Source organism: Synchiropus splendidus, chromosome 10 (assembly GCF_027744825.2).
Source record: "Synchiropus splendidus isolate RoL2022-P1 chromosome 10, RoL_Sspl_1.0, whole genome shotgun sequence".
Taxonomy (NCBI): Eukaryota; Metazoa; Chordata; class Actinopteri; order Syngnathiformes; family Callionymidae; genus Synchiropus; species Synchiropus splendidus.
Window position 1 is genome coordinate 15,371,695 of NC_071343.1, and position 27,607 is coordinate 15,399,301.

The 27,607-nt window shown below is 43.0% G+C and overlaps 1 protein-coding gene across 3 annotated transcripts; it reads right to left on the reverse strand.

The window, feature by feature from the left end:
- Positions 1 to 476: 476 nt before the first annotated feature.
- si:ch211-39i22.1 (proteoglycan 4) lies at positions 477 to 26,455 on the reverse strand. 3 transcript variants are annotated; one of them, XM_053876817.1, is made up of 12 exons: positions 25,817 to 26,452; positions 25,416 to 25,608; positions 16,568 to 16,677; positions 15,892 to 16,372; positions 15,289 to 15,392; positions 15,045 to 15,177; positions 12,113 to 12,202; positions 8,130 to 8,156; positions 7,716 to 7,733; positions 6,068 to 6,184; positions 3,697 to 3,756; positions 477 to 3,626 (listed from the first exon to the last, which is right to left on the reverse strand). In XM_053876817.1, the coding sequence occupies exons 2-12, from the start codon at positions 25,477 to 25,479 to the stop codon at positions 3,595 to 3,597; spliced, it is 1,236 nt and encodes a 411-aa protein (XP_053732792.1). In that variant the 5' UTR covers positions 25,480 to 25,608; positions 25,817 to 26,452; the 3' UTR covers positions 477 to 3,594. The 3 variants fall into 3 exon arrangements, with proteins under 3 accessions (XP_053732792.1, XP_053732795.1, XP_053732794.1); XM_053876820.1 differs by lacking the exon at positions 7,716 to 7,733 and having other exon boundaries at positions 25,817 to 26,455; XM_053876819.1 differs by lacking the exon at positions 25,817 to 26,452 and having other exon boundaries at positions 25,416 to 25,626.
- Positions 26,456 to 27,607: the final 1,152 nt, after the last annotated feature.

A 27,607-nucleotide genomic window follows, 5' to 3' on the forward strand; every position in this document is an offset into this window, starting at 1 on the left:
ATTATTACAGTTTCATTCTAATTCTAAATGTGAAAATGATGTAACGTAATGTAACATCTTTCATGCCCCACAACGTGAGGTAAAGTAGCAAAATGTACCTCAAGTTTCCATGTGATGTCAGCGATGCTTTGTTTTTAATTTTACTGCAGTATGACTCATGTTGTTCTCAGGACGCCGCCATAACTGTGTTTATCATTTTAGCAATCACAGATAATGCAATGTGATCATGGGTTACGCAACCAAACTTCATTTCTGTTTCAAAAAAAAAAAAAAACAGTAAGAACTTGATATTGTTGAACTGGTTCCTTGGCATTAAAAAAACTCTCCGTGACACCATCAATCATTCACTCACCGTTGAATCCCTTCCATAAATACCTGACATTTCGAGTCATACCTAATGAAGCATGCGCTCTCCTCGCCTGCGTGTTTACGACCATTCCATTCTCCTTTAAATATATAGCAAAGCGGCAGCTGCAGAAAACAAACAGACAACACTCCCACGAAAAACTGTTTTATTGACTCCTCCAACATTATTTACACAATTTCCAGAACTCAAGTTCCAGGCGACAGTTGAACTCATATTTAAATAAAGGTGGTAAAAGCCTCAAGCCTAGAATGTGTTTACAGGATAGTGCTTCTAGAAAGTTACAAAACTCTCTTCTGCTTGTTTTTTTTTTTTTTTTAACACATGCCAACGTTACTTTTTGATTTCCTTTTTCCAGAATATTCCTAAGGAGGAAAAATGCGGCGACTTAAGCCCCAACATTTTTGTTGAAGTGCACTTCTCAACCCAAAAAGGTCAACTATTCCCTCAGTTAAATTCAAGCTTGAATCATTCGTTCCAGTGATTTGTGTTCATGTGGAATCTGGCTCCCTGGGACAAAGCAGAAGTGGACCATGTGCTCACAATAAACAGATTTAGGAGGGGAGCTGGGGCAGATGTTATTAGATTTTAGATTTAGATTTTGTTATGAAGCAGTTGCAGCGAAACTATTTTACATCGGACTAAAAGCTGTGACGACATGATTCCTTCGCGAACAAACTTTTGTTTAAAACGGGTGTCTAACGTTTAGAATAAGGGCAGATGTAATTGGGAACACGGGTTAAGATCCTCGTAAGATGTGTTCCAGTCACCTCAGAAGTGGGAGGTCGGCGATAGGAATGACATCACAGTAGAGCTCCAGCGCGTTCAAGTTACCAAAGTCGGAAAACAAGGTAGCAATATCCCTGAACGCTACCGTAGAAAACTAGCTGGGCGTGAATCATAACTTCTACTTCCTGTTAACGTTTGGGGAAGCCATCTTGGATTGTGTACTTGGGGTGGTTCTCAGACTTTTCGACTTCACGGGGGGCGTTACCGGGGCTTTCCCACTTCTGAGCACAACTGGAACGCACCCATAGCCATATGCTAATAACAGGTATCGCTCGCCACAAGGGCTTTCAGAGCCTGAACCTATGTGAAAGTGTAACGTTTTCTGCGCAAGACAAGATTAACAACAGACAACAAGGATTCAAGCACACTACCAAGCACAGACACGATGGCTTACGAGTGGCCTGGAAACAGATCAGTCGCTGGACAGTCTTTTGGATGAGACATTTTGTGGCTGACCCACTTGATGTTTGGATCTATGTGCTCAAAAATCTGTCTTTTTTTCTCCACTTTTCATCCAATACTGAAAGTAAACTCCAGACAGAAGTGTGAGTTGGAGTTTAAAATAACAAAGGCAACAGTGGTTCAGTTCATTGGGTAGTCTGTGCGTTTCTGTGCTTTCGAAATGATCACAGGATTTCCCACCATGCAACAGGGCAGATTAAGGCTGTTGTTTCAAGCTTCAGTACAATCGTATAATTTGAGAGAACGCATTCAGATTATTAATACGTTTTGTGTTTCATGTTGTAACACGAGCGAGCAGCAGCTAATTTATGAGTTCGCTTCTTGTAACAGGAACTAAATGACTCCAATGAAGTCAGAGGATCACGTCTTGTTAGGTCCGAAAGAGCACATTCATGCACCACCCTGATCCCACGGTGGCAGAGGCGTCACCCACAGCTCATAAAAAGGCATCTCAAACTATTCATCAAGCAGGCGTCCGGCCCTTTGTTGAAAAAGCAGAAGTACTAAAAAAGTGACATCACAAACATTGATATTTTGGAATTCCGAGGCAAGACCTAACGTCTCTGTCGTGTATTGCAGCTCTAACAACACCTACAGCACGATGTAGCTCCCACAACCCTGTGTCCACGCGATAAAGGCAACAGAGCAGGTACAAAACTGCGAAAGGCAACAGAAAGACATTCATGTTTTGTGCTACAGCGGGGAGGGACAAAACGGCTCTTTTCTTGAGAAGCGCTTTCTTCTGAGGCAACAATAATCACAAAATACCACAGCAAAGAAGTTATCCAAAGACAATCAGTGTCATGTCGGAGGGCACCGAATGCAAGGCGATCATATCAAAAGGAAAATCACAGGTGAGTGGTGTTTCTAGTGAGAGTAATACAAAACACTCTGAAGCAGGCGAAGCTTGACCAACTGAGAAGACACGACAGGGGAGCAGTGTGGCCAAAAACAGTGCCTCCATTTTGTTGATTTTTTCTTTGAACTGAATTGGTTTCCATCTGCTTGGAAACAAGGCAGAAAATGTATGTTTACATTCCAAGATGGATCCAATATTCAGCTTTTAATCCCATTAAATCGCTGGATAAAACCTGCCGACCAGTCAACAATGTCTTTTAAGTGGATTGTCACATCTACTATCATTAAGACGTATGGCGCACACCCGGATGAGATTCTGTATTGTCGTTCCTTTGATGTCTTTTCATTGGTCAAGCGCGTCTGCCCCAGCGAAAGGCACTATAATGTAAAAAAAAATGACTGCATCAACAACTTATCCGACATTTACAACGTCACAGAAAAAAAAAAAATGTCTCTACATGTGTCAGCAAAACATCTCGATTCGCTAAATATATTTTGTCAATACCTGGATTCACACACGAGTAACGCTCCCTCACAGTGTTGGAGTAGACTTTCACTCTTGCTTCAATTCATGATCTAATATTGCTGACTCGTCACAAGTGGTCGCTACCCAACAGCTGTTTTTTTTTTTCTTATTTGCAGGCGGCTAACCAATAAAAAAAACACACACAAACTGACACACACACATGCACAGTGACATCAAACAGATCAGGAATTTACTTCCTTTGGACGAATTTGATTGAAAAGCCGCTCCTCATTGAGTAATATGATACAATATATATAGTTATATACCTCAATTATTAAAATATGATATCAGATTTGTATAAGTCTGGTATATTTCACTGCAATTTGTTCGTTTGGGGTTTCACTTGAATTCCATAACGTATAAAAAGAACGACATTTTTCTTTTAATGGTCTACTCAACACTCTCTCTCTCTCACACACACACACACACACACAGAAACTTTAAGAAACACTCAAACTCAAGCACACACAGTAACACACACAGCCCAGCTCGAGGGCCTCACAGCTGTTTCGCTCCGCACAAGTCGGAGCCTGAGAGCCTGGTGTCGCCACTTTGCTTGAATGTAGTTGGTCCGGGCAGTCATGTGATCCAGCTCTCATTGGTTGGAGTTCAACAGGTTGCTAAGGACTGTGGAGAAAGGCACGTCAATTATTTCAAACTGATTCACAATAAACGGGTTTGATGTTCGACTCTTTACCCTGGGGGTCCGACTGAGCTTCCACCGGGTCTGCTTTCCGCGCAGCTTCAGCGTCGGGCTCTAAATGTCAGACAGGGAGATGAAGCCTCACGTACAAACAGTAAGAATCTCACAGATGATTGATCTAAAATGAGCCCTGATCCTATTGATAGAATATATGGCTTCATAATAGCACCGTCCCGCTGTGCTTTCCAGGAGAGACTTACAATTAGAAAGGCATGTAGTTACACTGAGCATAAATTCAGGCTGACACAGAGCATGTCAGGACTCACATGACTACAGGAGCTCTGCTTTACATAGCTGCGTCTGACATGCCACAAGGACACCTGCTACACAAAACTAAACTAGTGTCATAAAGGGATCACAACAATTACAGTATCAATATTTACATGTTGTAAAAAAAAGGTGCAAACACACACGGACAGATGAAAATATCATCAACCGCACATCCTAAAGAAAACTCTGTCACACTTTAGATGAGGGAACAAATATTAGCATAAATAAACTACTTATTCCTAAGTGTATATGCAACATATTAGCCTCTAATGAATCATATTAAAGTACTGATTTGTTATAGTTTGCCCTGATAGGGCACATGACAACTACTGAATATTAACAGTTAATAAGCTAGTAATTACCTTGATAATCCCTAATATATATTCCGCAATCAAAAGTCTGACCAAAAACTCAAAAAGAAGTCGATGCGGGAACTGGATATGCCGACAACAGCAGCGGACCATTAGCTCACTATATAGCTGTGTTGAGCGATGAGCAATACTGAAGGCAAAGAGTTTTGCATGTTACACGTGTAACAGTGTGGACTGGCCCACGGGTCATGATCAGAAGGTTGTGAGTTAGTTCCCACGTCATCACGGTGGCAATGTGGATGTTGTCTTCAACACAGTTCTCCCCAGTGCCGAGATTTTGATCCCGTACGCTGAGTTTTTGGGTTGGATAGTCAGATGAGACTCACAATGACGGAGATACCCCGTCACTCGGGCTGTTCCACGTACAATGTGCTGTTCCGCCTCATCTCTCCTCACTCAGTTCCCACATTCGGTTTAAACTTATGTAACATGGGATGTAAGTACCTATTATCCCTGTGATCCAACAACGTTGAAAGTGACATTTGTCTTCAGCCATGTCGGCATTGAAAGGTTACCCCTTGGAGATGATGCCCCTCTTTCTTGTGGGGACCAAGACGGTCTTTATAGATAATACCCAGTTAAACCTTATTCACCTTCAACCTGAAGAAGTTAAATAACTTGGTATGGTAGTTGATTCCTGTTGCGCAACATCACATGACTATGGCGCAAGCTGGCACGGAAGAAGTGACATTCCTTCTTCCGGAAATTTGTGAAATATTTCATGCGGAGCAGATGAGTCACTGGTGTGTTATCGGTTGATGCTGGCAAACCATATAATAACAATAACAAACGCAGTGCCACGAACTTGGGCCGAATCCAGCGATGAAGTGAGAAACAATGTGAGACAAAGAAGCAACAAGAAACTAGCAGGTACCTGAGGGACACATGGTGATGGAGCAGAACCTTGTACAAGACCCAGCTCTTTGTGCCGAGGGGAAATGAACAGACCAATTTTACGCCCCATTGTTGAAGAATCTCTTCAGTCTAGCATTAAGAGTGCCAGATTTTTGTTTTGACAAAACATTCCCAAACATGCTTGTTTTTTAGATAACTCAGCTTATAACTCTCGAGGTAAGTCAGAAAAGAATAGCTGGGACTCTTAAGGATTACGGCAGCTCGTTGAGTCTCAGCTGCTAATGGTGTTTATAGTTTTGCTGTTGCCTGAACCACCAGCACATTTAAGGCTTAACTCCTCATGTCAACACAATGATACACAAATGAGCCCCGTAGAGAAAACCAGAACGCAACAAAGCGGAACCTTCCGCCGACGCTGACTCAGCACTCCGCCAGAAAGGTGTATGTTGACTGTAAACAAGACTTTTGCTGAATTAGCAGGAGGATGCAGTGAGTTGACCTGAACTGACAAGACGGAGGGGAGGGAGGGGGTCTCGCTGAGTCTGCTGAGTCTCAAAGAAAGAATGCTGACCTTAAATACTTGAGCGGCGCGGACGAAGAGCAGCACAATCGCACCCTGTCAATTACCAGGGAGAGGAACCAGGTAGATGGATTTAAGGTTGAGGTTCAAATCCCACTGAGGCTTTGTTAAGAATCCCCCCGAGGCTGGGGCGACCTTTTTTTTTTTTTTATTCCCGCTCCAAAAATCCAGTTCAGTGACATTTAGACTGGCCGAGAGACACTGCTGAGTAATTGATGAACGGCAATATTGCGAGCGAAGGTCGGGCGCGGTGCGACCAGGTGAAGCCGACACAAAGAGAAGCATTTACCCTGATTATTTTTGAAGCAGAGCTTCTTCTTCTGATAGGTGAAGTATCCCCCGACTGATCCCACGGCAGCCAGAATGATTCCACTCAGGACGCCTGCCAAGGTTCCCGACCCAGCCTCTGAGGAGAACACAACAAAGAGAAACATCGTAAAACATCAATCTTTGCCCAAGTAAAGCACAGAAGGTGTGTTTTATGAAACATAAAAAAAGTGTTCATTTGCAGCATCATAAATCAGCATGCTGCATGGTTGCCATGACAACCAGAATAGTTTCAATTCTTCGCTGAATACCTGTCAGGTGAAACTCACTTGAGACTCTCACTATGTGCAGAAGCATGTAAATAAACACAATTCAGATTATTTTGACCTCAAATGGATTCCATTTTATTCATTTCATTTTCCTTCCTTTATAATTTATTTAATAACTAGTGTGTTATAGAGTCAACTCTCCCAGCTAATGTGCTCATTCTAATGATCCATAACTGCTAACTATGCTCCTGCCTTTTATTCTCACACTGGCTGGGATATGCTCCGACGTGCCGGGAATAAGTGGAAAGAAAGATTCCTTTTTATTATCATATTTGGAGCAGTTCATGTCATCATAAATCTTGTTTATCTTTGTAGCAAAAACGTTGATGATCCTTTGATGTTTTATATTATATATATATATATATATATATATATATATATATATATATATATATATATATATATATATATATATATATATATATATATATATATATATATATATACACACACACACACATATATTTATATAGTTTATTTTGCATCAGTTTGACAATAGCACGATAAATCACGATGGTGGCTATATTCAAGTTTTTATATAGCCTTATTTAAACTAAAGCTCTTTTAATCTTGAAAATATTTGTATAAGAATTTCAATATATATATATATATATATATATATATATATATATATATAGACACATCAAGGGAGGTGAAGAGGTAAAATTGTGGGTGGCATTCAGGAGCAGGTGTCCAGTTTCATCCCAGTCCAAGGAAGTGACCCGGAAAAGAAAGTAAACCCTTAATTGCTCTCGTAGTCTTCATGATAGAGCCTGAAGCACCTGGAGAGCTAAAGAGAAGCTAAACAACTACTACGACTGAGGGATTCTTTGCGTATCGGAATTCAATGTTCGAGCTAAATTCCCCCCGTGTCAGACACTGCTGCTAATAGTGGTTCTCCTCTTTCTTTTTCTCTTGTTCTGCAGGGCACAGACAGGAGAATGGAGGCTGGAATGATGTGGGCGGGTGAAGGGTGGGTGACACGAATACAGAAAAGGAATCAACGTGAACGTTAATTAAAGCAGTAAAGGTGAAAGGTGGAAAAAAACAGGTCTGACTCAGACGTAGATCCAGGCGCTTGAGATGAATGAAAAAAAAAAAAGGATGAGTCATTGCATAAAGAGGCCCAAATTGAGGTGAGTCAGAGAAAAAGTGCAGTTATTGAGGACGTGTGTCTACATGTGTGTCAGGTGCAGTGTCACGGCACGACGGTTGGCCACGTGCTAGTTTCAACTGAAAAAGGGAAAAATGTGCCGGCAAGTGGATTATTCAGCAGGTAGCTTCGCTGCTAGCAAGCGGGTCACCACCAGCGGAAACAAGTCACGATAAATGATCACTCACCTTTATTGTCAGTGTTGGCTGTTGAAAGAGACAAACAAAAACATGAATAAACATCACTATGTTTCCACAAAGAATCAGAGAGATAGCACAACAGAGTGAGGCTAACGCAACGCCTTAGCACAACCAGATCAGTCGCAGCGTTCCGGAGGGAACAGATGTTACTTTACTGCCTGTTTAAATCCCAATATTCACAATAGACTCGCCGCCCGTTGGAAGGAAAACAAAGGAGACAATTGGCAGGATGCATTTCCTGTGGATCAGCATCCTGGTTGCATTGTCTAGTACATGCCAACAGCTTCCTGTTGTGCTGCCAGTCTCTACGAGGATCCGACCGCCGCCACAAACAAACGCTACGCATCGTGATGAACCACCTTCACGTCTGACAAATGATTGAGAAAGACAAATGACTCTTACCGTCCCCTGTGGCCTCGGCGACGTGCACTGGGGAGACAGAAAACAGGAACACAGGCTTAAAATCCACTACAAGAAAATTCCAGAAAATCAAAAAAGGAAACACAGATCTTTATCTTTCTCTTTAACTTAAGTTATGATCAGGACAGGTTCTTTCTTGCTGCTGGCAGATGGTTACACAACAAAGACCAAGGCTTTCAAAGGAAGTTGTGCGGCAATCAAACATGGTCTTAATGAACAGAGTTGGGACCATGTGGCGCCTTCATATTTATTTTTTCAATACTTGTCATAGGGATCATTCTGTAGGAGGGGGTGACGTCCCTACACTGGCGGAACACTCAGGGTCTTGTCCGACAACACGGGACTCAAAGGCAGCAGCGAGTGCCCAGCAGTGTAGCAGTTCTTCACTGCTGACAGCTTTGCCTTCTTTCTGTACTAGTGAAGTATCTCGGCTTATTTTTAAATGTATTTTCCCCAGTATATTTGCACCAAAATTCTTCTGGAGCTGCTGCCACTGAGGTGCATACAAGGCACTAAAACACCAAGAAACACCTTTTGAATAACCTGTTCACAGCAAGAACGAGGACAAACATATGAACCGAGGGAGGAAGAGAACGTCTCCACACAAACATAGCACTGATCAAATCAATGTCTCATTATGGAGTAAGTGTGATGTCATGTGGTTTCGCGCTCACATTTCGAAACGTCTCACTGAGACGACACATGAGTCACTATATTTCTTACATCTGAACAGGTTCATTTAAGCAGCTCTCACTACTTCGGCGATTGATATTTTTGATCGGTCAGAACCGTAATTGAGAGGCAATGAAATGAATGTAAAACAGAGCATTTCAAGCGAGCCATTCCAGAGCAAATAGTGGTATATTTGAAGTTTATTTTAATAAGTATGCTTGAGTGAAGGTATACAAGTATCGTCCAGATCATATACTAGTAGTATAGTATAAAGCATACAAATTTGTACTTTTTTTTTGGACTAAATTGGAACATTTTAGTGTGCTACAGTACACATTCAAGTATCCAGTGAGTACAGTATACAAGAACTATACAACTGGTGTATTAGGTACACGTATATACTTCTCATCTTAATTTTAATTATTCAACTTATATTTAAAGTTCACATTATTTATAGGCAGAAAAATGTGCACCGCCGAAAGGAGTACACCTCCCAGACAGATACAGTTGTCGACGTGCCTTTCGTCTGAGTATATACTGTATAACCCACTTTATATAACTGTATATATATATCACTTATGGAGGACGGCAGAGGGTCACACTCACAGTGACAAACATTTATTTAGTGATTCAATAGCAGCACTAACCAACAACTTTCAAATGAGAAAAAAAGGCAAAAGTAATAATAATAATAATTATAACAAATGTCTGTTTTCGACCCCCATTTACTGACTCCCATAATCCCTTGCCCCTGGATCGCCTCAATAATACACTTGAAATAAGAAAAAAGTAGACTGCTTGAAGTTAGTAAGTATACTACAGTGTGCTACTTTTAAGTATTTCATATGTAGTACGTCAAATGCAAGTAAACTTCCTTCCTTCCTTTTAGTATAAAATAAGTATACTTGCAGTAAAATTGAATAAACTTTTACTAAGGGATTTTGCAAATTTAAACTTAGTACAACTTGAATTGAACTTGAATATGAACATCTAAAATTTCATATTGATGCAAAGCTACTGTGAGTATGTGAGACCCCTTTACTAAAGAAATAAACCGCATAATATGCCCCTTTTACGTCCCTTAAGAACCGCTGTGTTCAGTATCTGTTTTAACACATTCCTTAATATATGCATGTTGCACAACACACCGTCCTTCTGGCTGACTGGTTATATAATCTGTATTTTATCACTGTCTGTCCTCAGGTTTTGATAAGTTCTGATCATAAATTACACTCTTTTGTGAAGTGAGTATTATCAGTATTGGGCAGAAAATATCCTTCCACTTGATACAGTGATGGATATATGAATGAATGAGCTCAATTTGTACATGAGATAGCTTGAACCCCTGAAGGCAACACAGACATCTAATGTTTCTGCCTAAACTGGTCTTGAAGCACGAACACACACACACACTGTTGCCTTACATCATGGGAGCTTTTCCCCACAATGAAGTCACGTCCCCAAAGTCCCAACAGGAGTAAGCCCAACAGCGAGGCTACATGCAAATATCTGATATCTGAAAATAGCTTAACACACCCTCTGATCTGCCGTTTGAACCGCTTTCAAACATTTCTGCTATCTCTTTTGGGGCTGCCTGTCCGTATACGCCTGTGACATCACCGGCCTGCCTGCGTCGACACGACAAAGCTGCTAATAACAGAGTACAGAAGAAGAGGGCCTTTCACCAGATTATAACGATTATAGTGACCTAGATGAATCAGCTTTCACGTGGGGAATAAAAGGTGAACGGAGCCGTTCCGAGCGAAAACAATCTTCCTCTTCCCGTCGTTCTGTCAAAACGCCCCGGGGCCAGCGATTAAACTTTCTAAACAACTAAAGCAAGTCAATCTGGTCTCGGTTCATGGGAGATTTTTTCCAAAGAACTCAAGTCACCATGAATTTTAGTTTCCTTTTAATAGACAACGACAAAGCAAAATGGAGTTTCTGAGTAACTCGAACAGGAAACGCTCAATGAAGCGCCTGTTAATGCATCTTTGTCACGTGTCTGCTCGTGGTTAGAATGCAGTTCATGGTCATGAATTCCCATGCTTAAGGCCAGGCAATATTCATTTCAAACTTGACTTAAACTGGGTCATATCCTTCTTGAGGTGTGAAATAGCAAGGATAAATATTAATAAATTGAAATATACCATACTTTGAAATCCTATGATGTTGGATCTGTATTATGAAGTCATAGAAATAAGTTTGGAGATAGTAGTATTCAAGGGTTTCTCAGGAGGTGAGTCTGAGGCTGGATTTGGGACTAGCGTTACCGGTCACAAGTGGCGTCAGAAGAGGGATGGTGAAAGCATGCTTGATGAAGAGAAATGAATGAGAATACATGAGGACGCTGTGTGGAGACGATGCTGTTGACAGCTGTACAGATGAGTGGATGAGGATAGATGCCTGTGGCACCAAGCAGAAGTCGGCAGTGACACTTCCTTAGGGACCACACTATATCGTGTGTTATGAGGAGCGCCAGAAATCAAAAGAATGATAAAAATGGAGGTAAAACATGATGAGAAAACAAAATAGAAAAAAGATTAAACACTGTTAGTGTGATTAGTCAATAAAAAAAAAACTCTAAAATAGTGATATTCATTCATTAAAGTGGTTAATATTGTAGCGGCTTAAATGAACTTGTTTGGTGAAAGGGTTATCTGACTTTTTTCAATGTATTTTAATGGACAAGAAAAAAGACAAACTCCACCCAGAAAGGTCCAGATTGAGGCAGCAGTGCCAACCCCAATTGAACTAAACATTAAATATAAATGCAAATAGCTCTGGGAACGACAAAATAGTAAGATGTAAAATGGCAAAGGAAACAAGTCAAATTCAAGTTTAAGGGTCACGTTAATCCACAGAAAGCTGGGCTGCACTCCCCCCCTTTCGGAAGATCACCCAGATGTTCTCTTGTTGGTCAACAGACAACATTAATAAATAAAGCTTCACCAACAAATTCAATAAACATGGCCACAAGATATTAGTAATTTCTGTAATAAATGACTCCATCAAGGAAATAATGACCTAATCTTGAGGTTAAAAACACATCATGTTGGTGACAAATTATCTTGTTTTTCTGTTTCCATCCTGCTATGAATATGACGTAGATGGAAGTGGCTTTCTCTGACTGAAACCCCCCCACGCCACTCAAATATAGACCCATCTTAGAGATAAGCGTCTGTCACATTGTGCCATGCAGCTTGCGAAAGTCCCCCTTGAAACTGAGCTCTCTTTTGAGAAACAGTGTTCACCGTGTCTCACGCAACCAAAGGCTACTTGATATGACTTACATCCTGATCCGATTTGACTCCCTCCTGACCGTGAGGAAGTGTCTGTTGCTCCATCGTCCAGCAGAGCATCCTCCAAGCTAAAGCCTGTGTCTGGAGAAAGAAAAAAAAAATGTTGAGATGGAGTTATAATAACTCCAAAGATAAATACAGTAAGTCAAGCACCACTCTTAACATGCAGTCAAATCTCTGGCGGCCATCGCCCTGGGGAGCTGATCTCCACAAAGAACTAGTTGGAGGGCGTGACGCTGATCATGTGAGGTCTTGATGGCTAAGAACGATCCCTTCACCCAAACTGTATTCCTGACTGCAGGGCACTGGAGTTGCACAACGTGCGTGAGTCAGTGTTCTGAACAGTTTCGGGCCGGTCAGAGCAAAGTGTGATCAGTTATGGTGCCCACCGAGTGATCTCTTAAGCGTCGGTGCTTTGATGGACCGCTGATGTTTGAATTGCTGTTTCTGTTTATTCGAGAAAAAGAGACAGCGGCTGCTTCCGAATGAAATTCATGTGATATATTCTTTGCCGACAGGTGTTGCTAGGTTACACATGACTGTTTACAAATGGAAGTGTGACTTCAAAACGCTTCAGTTTTACAGTTCTCCGTGTGTCACAGCTGTTTAGCTGTTATTAAACGTTGGACGCAGGAGCACTTACTTCTGAATCACATATCATCTTTCAGTGTCAGGAGGATTTAACCCCCACTCAGGGTACATTCACTCAGACTGAGGAAAAAGTGCTCAAGTGACTGTAGCTAATGTCAATCAGGATATTATGAAACACAATTCTGTGGTCGCATGTTTACGCATCAAAGCATCCAGATGAAGTCTGCAGTTCAGAGCCACCTTCTGAGAGCTTTAAGTTGAAGGTGGAGAGGGGATCGTGGCTGCAAATGAGAGCCTTGTTTATTCGTCTGCAGACCTTATTTACCCAGTTCACTCAGTACTTTTCCATCTCGTGCTTTCACACAGCACAACAACACACCTGCTATGACAGAATCTTAAACATCCTTGTAAAATGACGGCTCCTGAGTGACACAATGCAGGAAGGATATCCGGACGCAGAGCAGACAAGCAACAACGGGGTAGGTATTTTAGACCGCGGTGTTAAGCACTGAGCTGAGATCAAAGTGTAGAGGAAGCGATAGAGTGACTGGAGAGATGGTTCGACTGTAACAAAATATCCCACTGAGGTCATTTGGGAGGTTTCTTCTTCCAGCTCTACCACCCTGAAATTAGTGATATATTAGTGCTAAATCCCACCTCATACCCTGCCAAAATAATTTGTGTCATTTCACAGGAAAACACATCTGGTTGTCGTTAATTCGTCCGACTACAGGGAGGCACAAGTCCAAAGGAAAGCAAAATATATCATGACAGATGAACGTGTAGATTTATTTTTGTTAAATAAGCGCACTCATTGTATGGATCACTCAGAGGTCAGGAAGAGGGATGTGCTCCCAAACTAGTGCAGACCTTCAGGTGGGACAGCCGAGGGTGTGGTGGGGTTTAGTCTTAGGGAAACAACAGCGAGTGTCTCTCCACCACATCAGATGGGAGAGACAGTGCGCCAGCGATGTTGTTTTAAGTTACACTGTTGATGTTCTCCAGCTGTTTCTTTCATGCGCTGCGTGGTCTTATTCAGGCTCATGAGGAGTGACACACGGCGAGTCATATGACTCACTGCAGCTTGGTTATTTAATTGTTGATCAGAAGAGAAAGATCAACATTAAATATTTGTGTAGACTGGAGCAAAATTAATTGAAGAGCTTCCTTGACTTCACAGAATTCTCACGGGTGTTTACGGAATTAGGTTCATGCATCACCACTTGAAAGATATTTTCATACAAAGCAGCGCAGTTTGAAATGGATGAAAGTTGAAGCATGATTTCCAGCATTATTCAAGTCAAGCTTTAGGATCAGGTTGTTGCTAGTTTGTGAGACTAAGGTCATCGTCTGTGAGTCAATACAGATCATGTGACTCCAGGCCTTGAATACACAAATGGTTTACCTGAGCATGAGCTCACTGCCATGACAATGACAAAAGAAGGTGAGGAAAACTGAAAATGCTTAATATTCTCATTTCACTTACTATTACATCATGAACAAAAGGTCAAAACCACGGTTGAAAGGAGCAGGAACAATTTGTTCTTCAATTATTACACTAATCACCGTTTATGCCTGATGTCAAAAATGCTACTATTAAAAAGGTCAGTTTTCCTTCTGTGCCTTTTTTGTGTCATTCAGTAGAATATTTTTTATTGTCTAGTTTTGGCTGGTGGTGACAGAGGCACTCTGGTTCCCATGGAAACAGATTACTTATAAGAGTGGAGGGGTTCAGAACACAAGGATTCAAGTGTCTAATCACTTCAGGGCGGAAGACAGACGTCTTCTAAAGGAATCGCACCAACCTTGCCATCAAAACATCTGCATCTTTAACACAGTTATCTGTCAAATATCAGGGTTTTCGCCAGAATGGAACACAGCCAACAAAGAAGTGATAGAGAATCAATGAATCAGAGGGGAGAGTTTTGACATTTACTGAATTGCTGACAGTAAAACCGCTAGTTTTTAATCTTGAGAAATTAATCTCTCTTCGATCTGCAGCCGTCCTCACGTGGTCCATCTCTTCATGTGTCTGGCAACTTGACTTCTGGGAGCAACGGACTTCACTCATTATGAGGTTTTATCGGGATTTTTTCGTGAAAAACATGCCAAAACTATCATGATCAAATCCACCTTCTTGATGTGTTACAAGTCATCTGTCAGTTTCGATGTTTCCACTTAGTTTTGATACATCTGATGACATGAGTTTTCATCTTTATAATCTACAAATCTAAAGGCTTGTTTATATGTAGCAGTTATGAACTGAACTGAAATAATCTCAGCGACTGGAATGCTCTTGATAAGGTTGAAACATTTGAGTAGGTCCTCTCACCTGTCGGGTCAGAGCTCGGTTCCTCTGCAACAGCTGGCACCACTATTTCCTCATTGACTTTTTTTGTTGTTTTGTTGTCAGCAGGTGGATCGGTGGGTTTCTCAGCAGCAGGACCTGCATCTTTCGGAGAGTCCTGTTCAAGATGATAAAAACAGTGCTTGTCACCAACATGTAGCTGCATCAGCTGTGGTCATTATTATATAATTGTACAGCAACATTTAGTGTAACAGCTGCTTCGGGCCACCTCTTTGGCTGGTGGTGCCTCAGTTGTTGCCGGCTTCTCCTCAGCTTTGGGTGTTTCTGATACAACCTCTGGAGCCGGAACGTCCGGGGCAGGTACCTCTGGGGCTGGAGCAATGCAGGAAACAAAGAGTCACCAGGACTTAAAGAAGGTGTTTATCATCTCAACTGCTATCGTTGCACAGTCCTTAAGTCGCCATAGAGACTATGAATCATTGCTTCTATCATAGCTAAAGTGGTGGAGTAGCTTGAAGAGAAATTATTTGTTCACTCTTCTGTAAAATATGGAGCACCTTAGGGGACAAGGAAGGAAAAACATCTGTCGAAAGATCTCGCAAGGAGATAGCAAGGTGTAATCCCACTGGTTTTAGGCACCTGAGTGGGCTTAACAGAGCGGTGAGTGGGGCACGCTAACATGGCCGCTTGACATCAGCTTTAGGGGACCGCAACCTTTGCCCTTTAAACACAACACTAGAAGTGGTCTTAATGCTGCAACTCGGAGACATCCATTAAGAGTTAGAGTCCAGAGATCTATTCAGGAACACTGAAATAAATGGATGTGTCCAACAGCATCGCCACGTGAAAGAAACTTGCCTTTTATTCTCACCTGTTGTGGTTATAGACTCTGGATTATTGGCAGGAGGAGCAGCTTCTTCTGGTTTCGCCGTGCCTGATGGAAGCTCTTCCTTGTTTTCAGGCACAGGAGGTGCAGCTTCAGAGGGTTTTTCTGTCGAAGGAGGAACCACATCCTCTTTTACTGTCGCAGGAGGACCAGCTTCTTCTGTTTTTTCTGACGGAGGAGGAACCGCATCTTCTTTCACTGTCTCAGGAGGAGTTGTTTCTGCGGGTTTTTCCGTCCCTGAAGGAGCAGCCTCCTTGTTTCCTGTCTCCGTTGGAGCAGCTTCTTCGGGTTTGTCCATCCCAGAAGGGAGGGCTTCTTTGTCTTCGGTCTCTGGAGGAACGGTTGGAGCTGCGTCCTTGTTATCTGCAGGGTCCACCACTGGCACTGAATCGACTACTGCAGGAGGAGAAGGATTCGCGACGGGCTCTCCAGCTGGCTCAGGTTCTTTTTCCTCCGGTGCCACTTCCTGTAGTCAGAAAGTGTTTATTTCTACCTGGTTAAGATGTATGGTTTTCTGAACTGAGCTCAAAACCTGCTTCTCACCTCTCAGCATAAACTATAACTAGTTGCTGAGCTACGACATATGATGCTCGTTCACTGCGCTCGGCTAGGCCCATTACAGTTGCACGCACACTGCTTTACAGAAATTAAAGGCAATTACTTCAACAGCAGGGGCAGATCCACCGTTGGCATCTGGCTCCGGTGCAGCAGCTTCGCTTTTGGGGGTAGGGCTACCAGGAGGGGCCGCATCCTCTGCCAGAGCGGCTTCATCTACAAGACAGATAGGAGAAGATGAGGGTGTCGAAACACACCGAAGCGCTGATGGAATTTTCTGCATAACATTGTTCTCTCAGAGCAGACGCAGACACAAACGCCCTGTGTCTGTGTGATTCTTCTGGCGCTCCTCGCTGCAGCTCGACACCGCTAGATGTTCTTTAAAAGGAAAACATCGGTTATAAAGCCGGAGCTGGAACTGATTAGTGCAAGAATTGAATAATTGAACCCTGTGGACTTTCACCCGCTATTATAAAAAACAATCTCATTGCAGAGAACTTGTGGATTTAGCACATTCTTTTCGCAAAAAAAATCACCACTGACACAGAGTCACCGCCACGCCCTGCTCTGATTGGTTCCTGATGTGAGCGCTCCGGACACGACTGGACGACAGACGCATCCATCACGCGTGACCTGCCCCCGACATCATATGAAGCCACGACCCCAGTTCTGGCATGGCGACTCCGCACTAATGAGAAAATACAAGTCTTTGTCATTCCTGTGGCGCGTGTGTGTGTGTGTTTGAGCCAGTGCTGTGACATTCCCCTGATGCACGCCAGAAGCTCGACCTGAAGATTTCGGCAGCACCTTGACGACAGCTCGTGTTGAGAGAAGCGGGTCGTTCCAAATGAACTAACACATGTGGACATTATGTAAGGAGGCACACAATACAGAGGTTTTATGTAACCTCTAGTCGGATGGACAAGTTCATTGGAATGGGCAGCTTCTACTTGAAGATCACGCAAAATAATAAAATCATTTATGATCATCTTGAAGCATCATTCGCTTTCAGCCACTTCCTTGTTATTCCAGGGTTGTATGGACCTGGGGTGAACGGTGGGAGACATTTTGGGAGGGGCCATAATAATAATAATAATTTTAAATAATCACTTCATGTGAGTCATTTTAAATCATGTTTTACCCAAGATGCTTTGTTTTTTAATAGAGAGCGATACCGATCTTAGCGAGCAACTAAAGTACCCTTAGTTAATTTTATTTTATTTATTCCTTCATTTTAATAAACAGAACTATTTTTTCCGGTTTCTTCGGCGAATGGCAATTTCGATGACATCAATAGGTGCATGTCAGTACCAATAAACCGGCCAAATGGGCGGCACCTTTATTTCGGTATTTGTGTCAGCGACCAGTCATAACTTAATGTTAATCCCTAGCTCAATTGTTTTGTGTCATCACATCTATGTCATGCTATGAATTATTATTCTTACTGAACAAAAGAGAATGTAATTAGAATTCGCCAAAACTATCGCGCCGAAACACCCTTCATGTCTTAATCTATCCGGGCAGTGGCGCGCAGCCATGAACGTCGCTTCAGAAGAAGAGATCTTCTGTGTTTGCCAAGTGAGATTGTATCGCTCAGAAAAGCCCTGCGGGCGAGCGGTGCACATCTGAGCTATTTCTGCCTTAAATTCTCTGCATGTGAGAACGACTTTGAGCCACTTGACAGTAAAACAATTCACACAAAATAGTTTTGTGTATGTAAGTTTCTGAGGTTCATTCGTGAAGTTTTGTCACGTCCTATACATGGTCTGTGTGTGTGACCGAGAAAGGTGTGTTTCCACAGTGCATCACCTTCTTCACGTTAACTGTCATTCAACTTGAGTCAACAAACAGCTGGACTAGTATAAACGAGTACTAGTACCAGGATGCCACTTTGTGTACTTAGGAGGAAAAAAAAGAAAATCCTGGTGGTGTTTTTTGTTTTGAGCGCTTCCATGAATGTGTTTGTGTCAACAAAATAAACTTAGTAAGTGAATGTAAGAGTAACTCAACTTGACACAACTAAAAAAAAATACAAAATTGTAAGACAAATATTTGCCTCAAACAGGACGCAGTAGAAAAACACATTTTTAACTCAAAGCTATTACAATATCATGACCAGATGTACAAAGAAGATGAAGCTCATAATATGTTCAAAGACCATCTCGGGTGCTTGCGACCATCGCTGTGTTCTACTTGTGTTACGACAAGCGGTGGATCACAGAAGTAAGTTTAAAGACCATATATCTGGTGGGCGTTTTTAAAATGGTTCACCTGCTCAGAAAGCGGAGACACCCTGCTTTAAGACACGCTCCAGTGACAATGATGTGTGTCTTCATTTGTGCGATGGACGTGCCAAGACCACCCATAACACTGTTAGTTATGTGTCAAAAGTACATCCTTCCTGGGAACACGTCTCATCCGTCCTGACCATTGCACATTGCCGCCGCCCGAGGAAAATCTTCGATCTCTTCCGATCAGTGGTCATAAAGTTCTGGCTGATCCAGATTACATCAACCGGCATATACAGCGAACAATGAACTCTCTGACCTCTATAGAACATTTTGTTCAGCTTGTCACTTCCTCCCTCAACTGCCTCCCGACAAACACACCCCCGCCGACCAACGCCCCCTCACCCCGCAACACACATATGCACAAACTTATAAAAGGCCCTCTCCTCCCCTCACAAAGACACAAACAACCACATGTTCACACATGTGCACGATCACACTTCAGAGCGCTGTTTTGCATTAGTGAAACAAATTGTTGAAGCCCCGCCCCCTTCTGTTCCCTAACTTTCTTTATTAGCTCCTCTCACTGGCACCTAGTTCCAAATTCATGACTCCCTCAGCCTCGCTGCCGTCGCTTAACCCCCGCCGCCCTCCTCCCCCGGAGGCCGTTGAGTCATCAGCATGTCTCTGACAGAGCTGCACGCTATTGTGAGACATTATCACCATGTGCCGCGCTGAACTCCCCAGAGGAGAAGTCTTCAGCAGAACCAGTTTACACATGTGAGTTCTATCATGTTCGCTCCACGTCAGGACCACTGCAGAGAAGACTGTCACAAAAAACTATCGAACACAGCAGGACGATGAACACATGAAATTAAAGCCAAGATTCAAGAGAAGAATCTGTCAGTTTTTCTGTTTTTTTTTAGAAGAAATAGTTCTAACTTTAAATGATGTGATGTTTACTTAAAAGTTAGCTCGCCAAAGAAAGTCATGCTTGTAAAGCTCCATGTCCAATCGTCTCTTTTACACCTCCCTCTTCCCCGAAAGTCAGCCTAGTCGTACCCAATTTTATCAATAAAAATATTTTCAATTCACACAGCTCAACATGCAGCTCATCGAAATGGGAGCTTTATTTTTATTTTAGGACGTACTAGCTATCTAAGTTCAGGCAACACAACTTTATCTTTAGCAAAGCAAAGGACGGCGCTATTATCCAGCTTCCTTCCATGCTCTTTTCCAAGTTAGCAGGATTAGGACGACGTCAGGACGCATCCTTAACAGTCCTCCTTAAAAGTCCCCCTTAAACGTCCTCCTTGGGGAGAGGAGTCCTCCTCGACTGACGACGAGGTAGCGCTACATATTGACAAAAACAGAACGAAAGATTTCCTCCTTTCTTAATAGGACCCCAGCAAGGTGACACCAATGCAGCTAAAGAGCGAGGGAGAACCCAGTATACAAGTAACAGCCGACTAACGTCCACTCATACTTACGACGACGACAAGCAGATGCTTATTTTTTAAAATTCAATGTCTAGCACCGCAGCACGTAGCATCCCGGCAACACGTACGACAGTTACGGTCACACAGTATCCCAGCATCTCACGCTCACACAGCCATCTACCACTACAGTAGCACCTACAACCCTCGCGTCGGCTATTTTGAATGGCATTCCACTTAGGTCCAAACCGACTTACGACCGGTTGGTCGGAACTGATCCCGGTCGTAAGTCGGATGTTACTTGTATACCGCTTCTCCGCAGTGTTCACCCCAATGCGCCGCCCACCTCAAACGCAGGAAATGTGTCCTACAACAGGATAGCTGTCAGTGAGTCCTAGGTCTGCTATGGGGTCTCCTTCCAGTTGGACAAGCCTTGACTTCACTGTGGAGTAGTGTCCAGAGTCATGACAAGCTGTCTACTGGCTGTTTTGCTTGTACTCTTCTGAGTACCTCCCAGATGGCAGAGCTTCTCACCCCATGTCTTAAAGAGCCGCCCTCAGACCTTCACCACTGCTTCACAGTCCCCTAGGAAACAAGGTCTTGATGAGGAGACACCAAACCTGCGTGAGAAATGATGTCCACAGAAATTATAAACAGACCGAGGGCAGCACTGGCGGAGCCCAATCCTCTCTGGAAACAAGTCCAACTTATTAAATGCGGACCAGACTCTTACTTCGGCGACTTGGGGACCAAACAGCTCTTGTTAACACGTTCGCTACCCTATACTTCCAGAGCACCTCCCATGGGGTGCCCTGAGGAACAGTGCGTCTCCAAATCCACAAAACAGATGTGGACGGGTTGAGCAAACTGCCTTGAACTTTTGAAGATCCCGCTGACGGGGATGAGCCACTGATCCATGAACACCAGGCAAACGTTCACATGAATGCGACAAATGACACATGTAAACATTACACATCATGTTGGCTAAGCAGGGCTCATGCAACTGATCTGAGTGCAAAACTGGTTTCCACAGCAAATAAACTGCAGCCGTGGATGTGTGCCACAGCGTTCTTCCATCCATCCTGTCGAGGTGAATTACCACGCAGCATTGCTGCTAATTAAACAAACACAAACTGATCTTCTCCTTAATTTCCACTTTCATCTCTGAATTTACTTTTTTCCCCGCGGACGGAGTCAAGCTCTGGCAGAAAAGAGCGGAGGGGAAAACCGTTTGTTCGGCCTCTAGGTTTTACAATAGCCAATAAAAATCATCTTTAAACATTTCTTATGCAACACCAGCAGTGCACTGTTGGTTTCTGATTTTAATTTGACTAAAAGAAAACATGTCCCGGGAAGCACATGAAATGCTGGAGCTTGGCTGCAGCACTGAAGCGCAGTCAGACGGGACGGGATCCACCATCAAAATGAACAGAAAAACAAAACCAGAAAACTGTTTGTTCATCATGAACCAAAACTCAAAGATTGATCAACGGTAAAAGCGGTGACCTCATGTGTTTGTGTATCTACATTTCATTCTATTTTTCATTCATAATTCTCAAAGATTACTGCACTCCCTTTTTCTTATATCCATGTTTACATTCAGCAAAAGCAGGGGAAGCAGGGAGTTAAAGAAGGAAATGACAAACCAAAGGATAAAAATCACAACAGCTAAGCCATGACTACTAAACACAAATTAACATTAAATATATAATAACATTAACATTATTAAAATTAACATTATATGTACAATAATTGACGTCTTATTATCACATAATTTAAAGAAAAAAGAAAGAAAATTTAATGACATAATGTGGAGGGCTTTTTATCACCTCATATTTTAACAGTAAAAATAGTATTATTACTTTATTTTTTATATAGATTTAATGTTATCAAGTGAATAATAACCACATCAACATGGACCTCAGTTTTCCTTTCAGCTTCATTGTAATTCAACCTCCATTTATTTCATCACTGACATGCTTAAATGTTTTAAAATTTGTACGGATATGAAATATTTTTCTTAAACAAGGAAGAAACTGTAATTGGTTGTAAGTGTAAGTAGATAAAAAAAAATACCTTGCGTGTTGATTCATATTCTAAATCATCAATTCAATACAAAATAATATATGGCCAACTCGAGGTCTGGGGGCAACGTCTGGCCCAGCTTGTCATCTTTTGCGGCCTTGGCCTGCAAGAGCTTGAAACCTTGACTCAAAAACTTCCAAAAGCAAAAGAGCATCCGCATGTTTTGTGTGTGAGGAGTGGACCAGCTACAGTACGGTAAGATAAACTAGGTATCGCTTCCTCTTCCCTGCTAAAGGAGTGGCTAATATCGACCTGGCAGGCTGAGGACTGTTTTAGATTTTGGTGTGATTGAGAGTGATGAGGGACAAGATGAAGGAACTGGACGAGCCGGCAGTAATGAGGGCGGACCAAGCGGTCACTGCAGATGAACAGGCTTGATCTTATAGGTTGTTCGGTCCAGCTTTGCTGATGTTCTCAAACAACACTAGCAAACCAGACGACACGGAGGAGCCTTGCACATTCATCACGACACTCTTTCACGAAATATAAACCGGCTTTATGAATCCAATAAATCAATCCCGGAGTTGGTTCACCGTTATCGTGACTGATCTGCTTCATGACTCATGAGTGCATGTTCATGCTCGTACCAACACACCTGAGTGTCAGGTGATACAGCGGCTCATTGTGCATATAGGTCAGTTTCATTGTGCGTTTGTGGGACGGAAAGTGCTGTTTACCCCAATCACACACGTATCAAAAACAGCCCCCACAGGAGAAGTGTGTGACTGCGTGTGTACCCAGCACATGGAGCATTTTGGCAGTTGAAGGTGTCAACACACACACCTGGCACACATGACGCAGCTCTTTCCTCCGCCTCACGCCCACACACAGGTCTTATCGCAGACTCACACACACTTTTTAAAGCACTTCCAGATTCTTCAGTGACCATTAAGGTGCACACACACGCACTCGAGCACACACACACACACACACGCTCAGATCCGCTAGGGCCCTGGGGAAGAGGAAGGCGAAGTGTTGCTGGGTGTAGTCTCCAGCTGGAACTGGATTCAGTTACTGAGACACTCCCTCACCTCAATACCACTCACACACTGTGCGCACTGAACGCATGCAATCTTTCTCAGTGGACCTTTAAACGGATGTACAGCAATTAGACCGAGTGTGTCAGAATTGGAGAGAAAATGAATAAGGATGCTTCCCTTGGTGCTCACTGGTAGAGAGAGAGGTGAAGGCGTCCCAGGTTCTTATTCATTTGGCTTTTATTTTCCTATGAAGCAGCTTAGTTCCCCTCTTATCCGCCTCCAAATTTTCATCGCTGTTCTTCCCTTCTGTCCTCCTTCACTGCAATGTTTGGACAATCTGAAAACATGCGTGTCGGTTTGGTACAGCGATGGAGGAGGGGATAAGAAACCCAAAAATGAATGGTATCAAACTGATGAAAAGATGTGGCTCTGGATATCCTGAGGTCCTGGGCAAACATTCATAGCATTTAGATTTTCTTCACAGAATGCTTGGCCATTTCATGTGAACAATGCTTTCATAGAAGCCATTTTTCATCGATGCCGCACTCATGCTTAGCCACGGTGAGCCACAGCTGCCCCCCGGTGAGACTCACACTGAGCGCCAAACGGCCTCTTCGACAACCACCAAGATCACACAGCGCTAGGTGGGTGACGGGTCTCACCCAGGGGCGCCGCAACAGCGACTTAAACGGTCCAATTATTGGGCGACCTGTTCTACCACCTGAGCCACTCCAAACGAAAAAGAAAGGGTTTAGAAAGGGTTCTACTCCACGTCTCTGGTGGACGATTGAGCGCACAGCTCATCTCTGAGAAAACAAGTTTCAACAGGGAACAAATGGTGGTAGAAAACCGGAGAGCTTGGTTTTCATTGGACTCTTATTTTACCCGTTGAATGCCAAGAAAGGCACTAATCCCTCTGAAATCTCAGGGTGTCACATGGAGGTAAAAATCTGCCATCAGAGGTATTGTCTTTCGTCCCTAACGCTGCTTTTCGTAAAGGTTTGCAGAAACATCAATCAAATAAAACATGGAAAAAGCCAACTGGGGAACAAAGGGCTGTGTGGCTGATGTTGCCATAAAATGAAATACACACAGTGTCTACAGTAAAATTGTGAAACAAAAAAAATTCATTAAAACGTACTATACGTTACTATTTTACCGATTGGCTGTCTAATAGGAAACATAAGCTTATGAAGCTATAAAATAAATTAATCCATCAGCAATAAATGTGACGATTACAGTATATTTTATAATGTATTACAATATTACAGACGTAGAAATGTTAACTTGTGCTAGCAAGACTCTGAAAGCGCCCCCTCGTGGTGTGACTCCACATTGCATGATGCCTATTTGCTTAGAAGAAAGTGTCCAGTTGAATTGAACTTCAACTGCTGTCGTTTGTTTGCTTTTTCCTTGCTGGTGGTTTCATAACTTATCGGGGTTCATATGTGGGACACAATGGGCATCGGTGAGAGCATTAAACTGTGAGGGAAAGGGCCAATATTGGCGGCCTGCGATTAAAGAAATGGTGATACCTTTTTACTTCAAGCCTGTGAAGACCGAAACTCATTGACCAGGTCACATGACTCAAAGTCAGCGACAAACTCTGAACCTAAAATTCTCATTTAATTGGAAAGAAATATTACAATTATTCATGCAGAAGCTCCTCAATAGGTGGGTTGAATACCACATCAACATGCAACTACCGTTATTTACATTTATTCATACAGCACCAAAAGTAGCATAATAAAATGCAATTTAAAATCCAATTAAGCTTGAAATTAAGTGCTTATCCTCAATTAAACGACAATTCAATTAAGAAGCCATTACGTGGATAGACAGACAGACAGACAGACAGACAGACAGACAGATAGATAGATAGATTAGACTTAGACTCAGACTATATATATCACTATATTATGGCAACGAAATTTCGGTCTGAGGCCTCCGGTTTCCAAAAACAAATGCTATATGTCCAAAAATAAATAAATATGAGATAAATACTAATCAGAAAGATGTACAATATATATATATATATATATATATATATATATATATATATATATATATATATATATATATATATATATATATAAACCAATAAACAGCATTGCAGCTATTGTCTAACGTTCAGCAACCTAAATAATAATAATAATAAACCTAGATCGATAGATAGATAGATAGATAGATAGATGGATAGATAGATAGATGGATAGATCAATTACCTTGGCTCCTGACGCCTCCCGCCAACAGGCTCCCTAATAGCAGAATCCACAGGTATGACATCATCGGAACACGGTGTTCGGCTGGACCGGGCTGAGGCTTCTCTGTTCAGGTGGATCCGGGTGCGCGTGTGTGTCGGGGAGTGGACCAGACTGTCTCCGGGCTCCGAACAGCTCCGTCGTCGTCTCCTTTTGTCTGGATTGGAAGAGAGAGGTTCAGTCTTTATTGAGGTGGGCGGGTCTTCCCTCCTCCCAAAATCAGACAGGCAGACAGGGGTTGGGTCCGGTTCTGGACGGGTTTGCGCTGTCATCCACTGATGGGTGTTGGAGTCACATGTTCGAGCGTGAGCACGACGTCTGAATAATGTCTGACCTGGCTCCGAGGGAGGGATGAATGGGCTCACCTGATCAAACGGAACCAAGCGGTCCGAATTGTGCCGAGCCGTTTTTGACGTCTCCACGAACGTGCGACAAAAATGGCGGCACATTGTGACCGAAAGTTGGCCGAGTCATCACTGTAACTTTTTAATCTACCTGTCTATCTATCTATCTATCTATCTATCTATCTGTCTGTCTGTCTGTCTGTCTATCTATCTATCTATCTATCTCCCTGTCTGTCTGTCTGTCTATCTATCTATCTATTTATCTATCTATCTACCTGTCTGGCTGTCTGTCTGTCTATCTACCTGCCTGTCTGTCTATCTATCTATCTATCTATCTATCTATCTATCTACCTGTCTGTCTATCTATCTATCTATCTGTCTGTCTGTCTGTCTGTCTGTCTGTCTGTCTATCTATCTGTCTGTCTGTCTGTCTGTCTATCTATCTATGTGTCTATCTATCTATCTACCTGTCTGTCTATCTATCTATCTATCTATCTATCTATCTATCTATCTATCTATCTATCTGTCTATCTATCTATTTATCTATCTATCTATCTACCTGTCTACCTGTCTGTCTGTCTATCTGTCTGTCTGTCTGTCTGTCTGTCTGTCTGTCTGTCGATCTATTTATCTATCTAAATGAATGTTTGATAGTTTAAATTGATTGTTAACCACCAACAGTTAAAAAGATATTGTCCACTTTATGTTCCACTCCATTATGTTCCACTTTACAACAAAGGACTGTGCTGTCTCTTAGTGACTAAGACTAAGACGAACGATGTCACTGAGACAGCAAAGTCGATCACAGTCACTGATGGGACACCCCCTTCCCTCCCCCCTCTTTCTCTTGACATCATGGAGCAGGACGTGCGCACTCAGTTCAGGAAGCTGAACCTTTAGAAGGCGGCGGGTACAGACAGAGTTTCCCCTGCCATCCTGAAGCATTGTGCTGCTGAGCTGGCTCCAGTGTTCACGGACATCTTCAATGCTTCCTTGGTGTCCTGTCATGTTCCTGCCTGCTTTAAGTCCTCCACTATCATCCCTGTTCCCAAGAAGGCCGGGTCAGCGTGTGCGGCTGGGGACGACTGTCTCCGACACTCTGACCCTCAACATCGGGTCTCCTCAGGGCTGTGTTCTCTCTCCATGGCTCTTCTCCCTGTACACTAACTGTTGCACCTCCAGCCACGAGTCCGTGAAGCTGATCAAGTTTGCGGATGACACCACCATCATCGGGCTCATCTCAGATGGAGATGAGTCGGCTTACAGGAGGGAGGTGGAGCAGCTGGTGTCCTGGTGCAGCAACAACAACCTGGAGCTCAACGCTCAGAAGACAGTGGAGATGGTCATAGACTTGAGGAGAGTAACAGTTTCTCCGTCCCCCTCTCATGTTGGCTGGTTTACCCATTTCCATTGTACATTGTACATTGTACTCATTCTGCTTCCTGGGAACTGCCATCACTGAGGACCTCAAATGGGAGCCAACCATCAGGTCCCTCATCAGGAAGGCCCAGCAGAGAATGTTCTTCCTGAGGCAGCTACGGAAACTACGACTGCCAACAAAGTTGCTGGTGGAGTTCTACACAGCCATCATCCAGTCCATCCTCACCTCCTCTATCACTGTCTGGTACAGCAGCGCCATCGACAGGGACAAGAGCAGACTGCAGCGCATCGTACGTTCTGCTGTGAAGGTGATCGGTTGCAGCCTGCCACCTCTTCAGGACCTGTATGTCTCCAGGACCCAGAGACGTGCAGGTGGGATCAGAGCCGACCCTTCTCATCCTGGTCATGGACTGTTTGTCCCTCTTCCCTCTG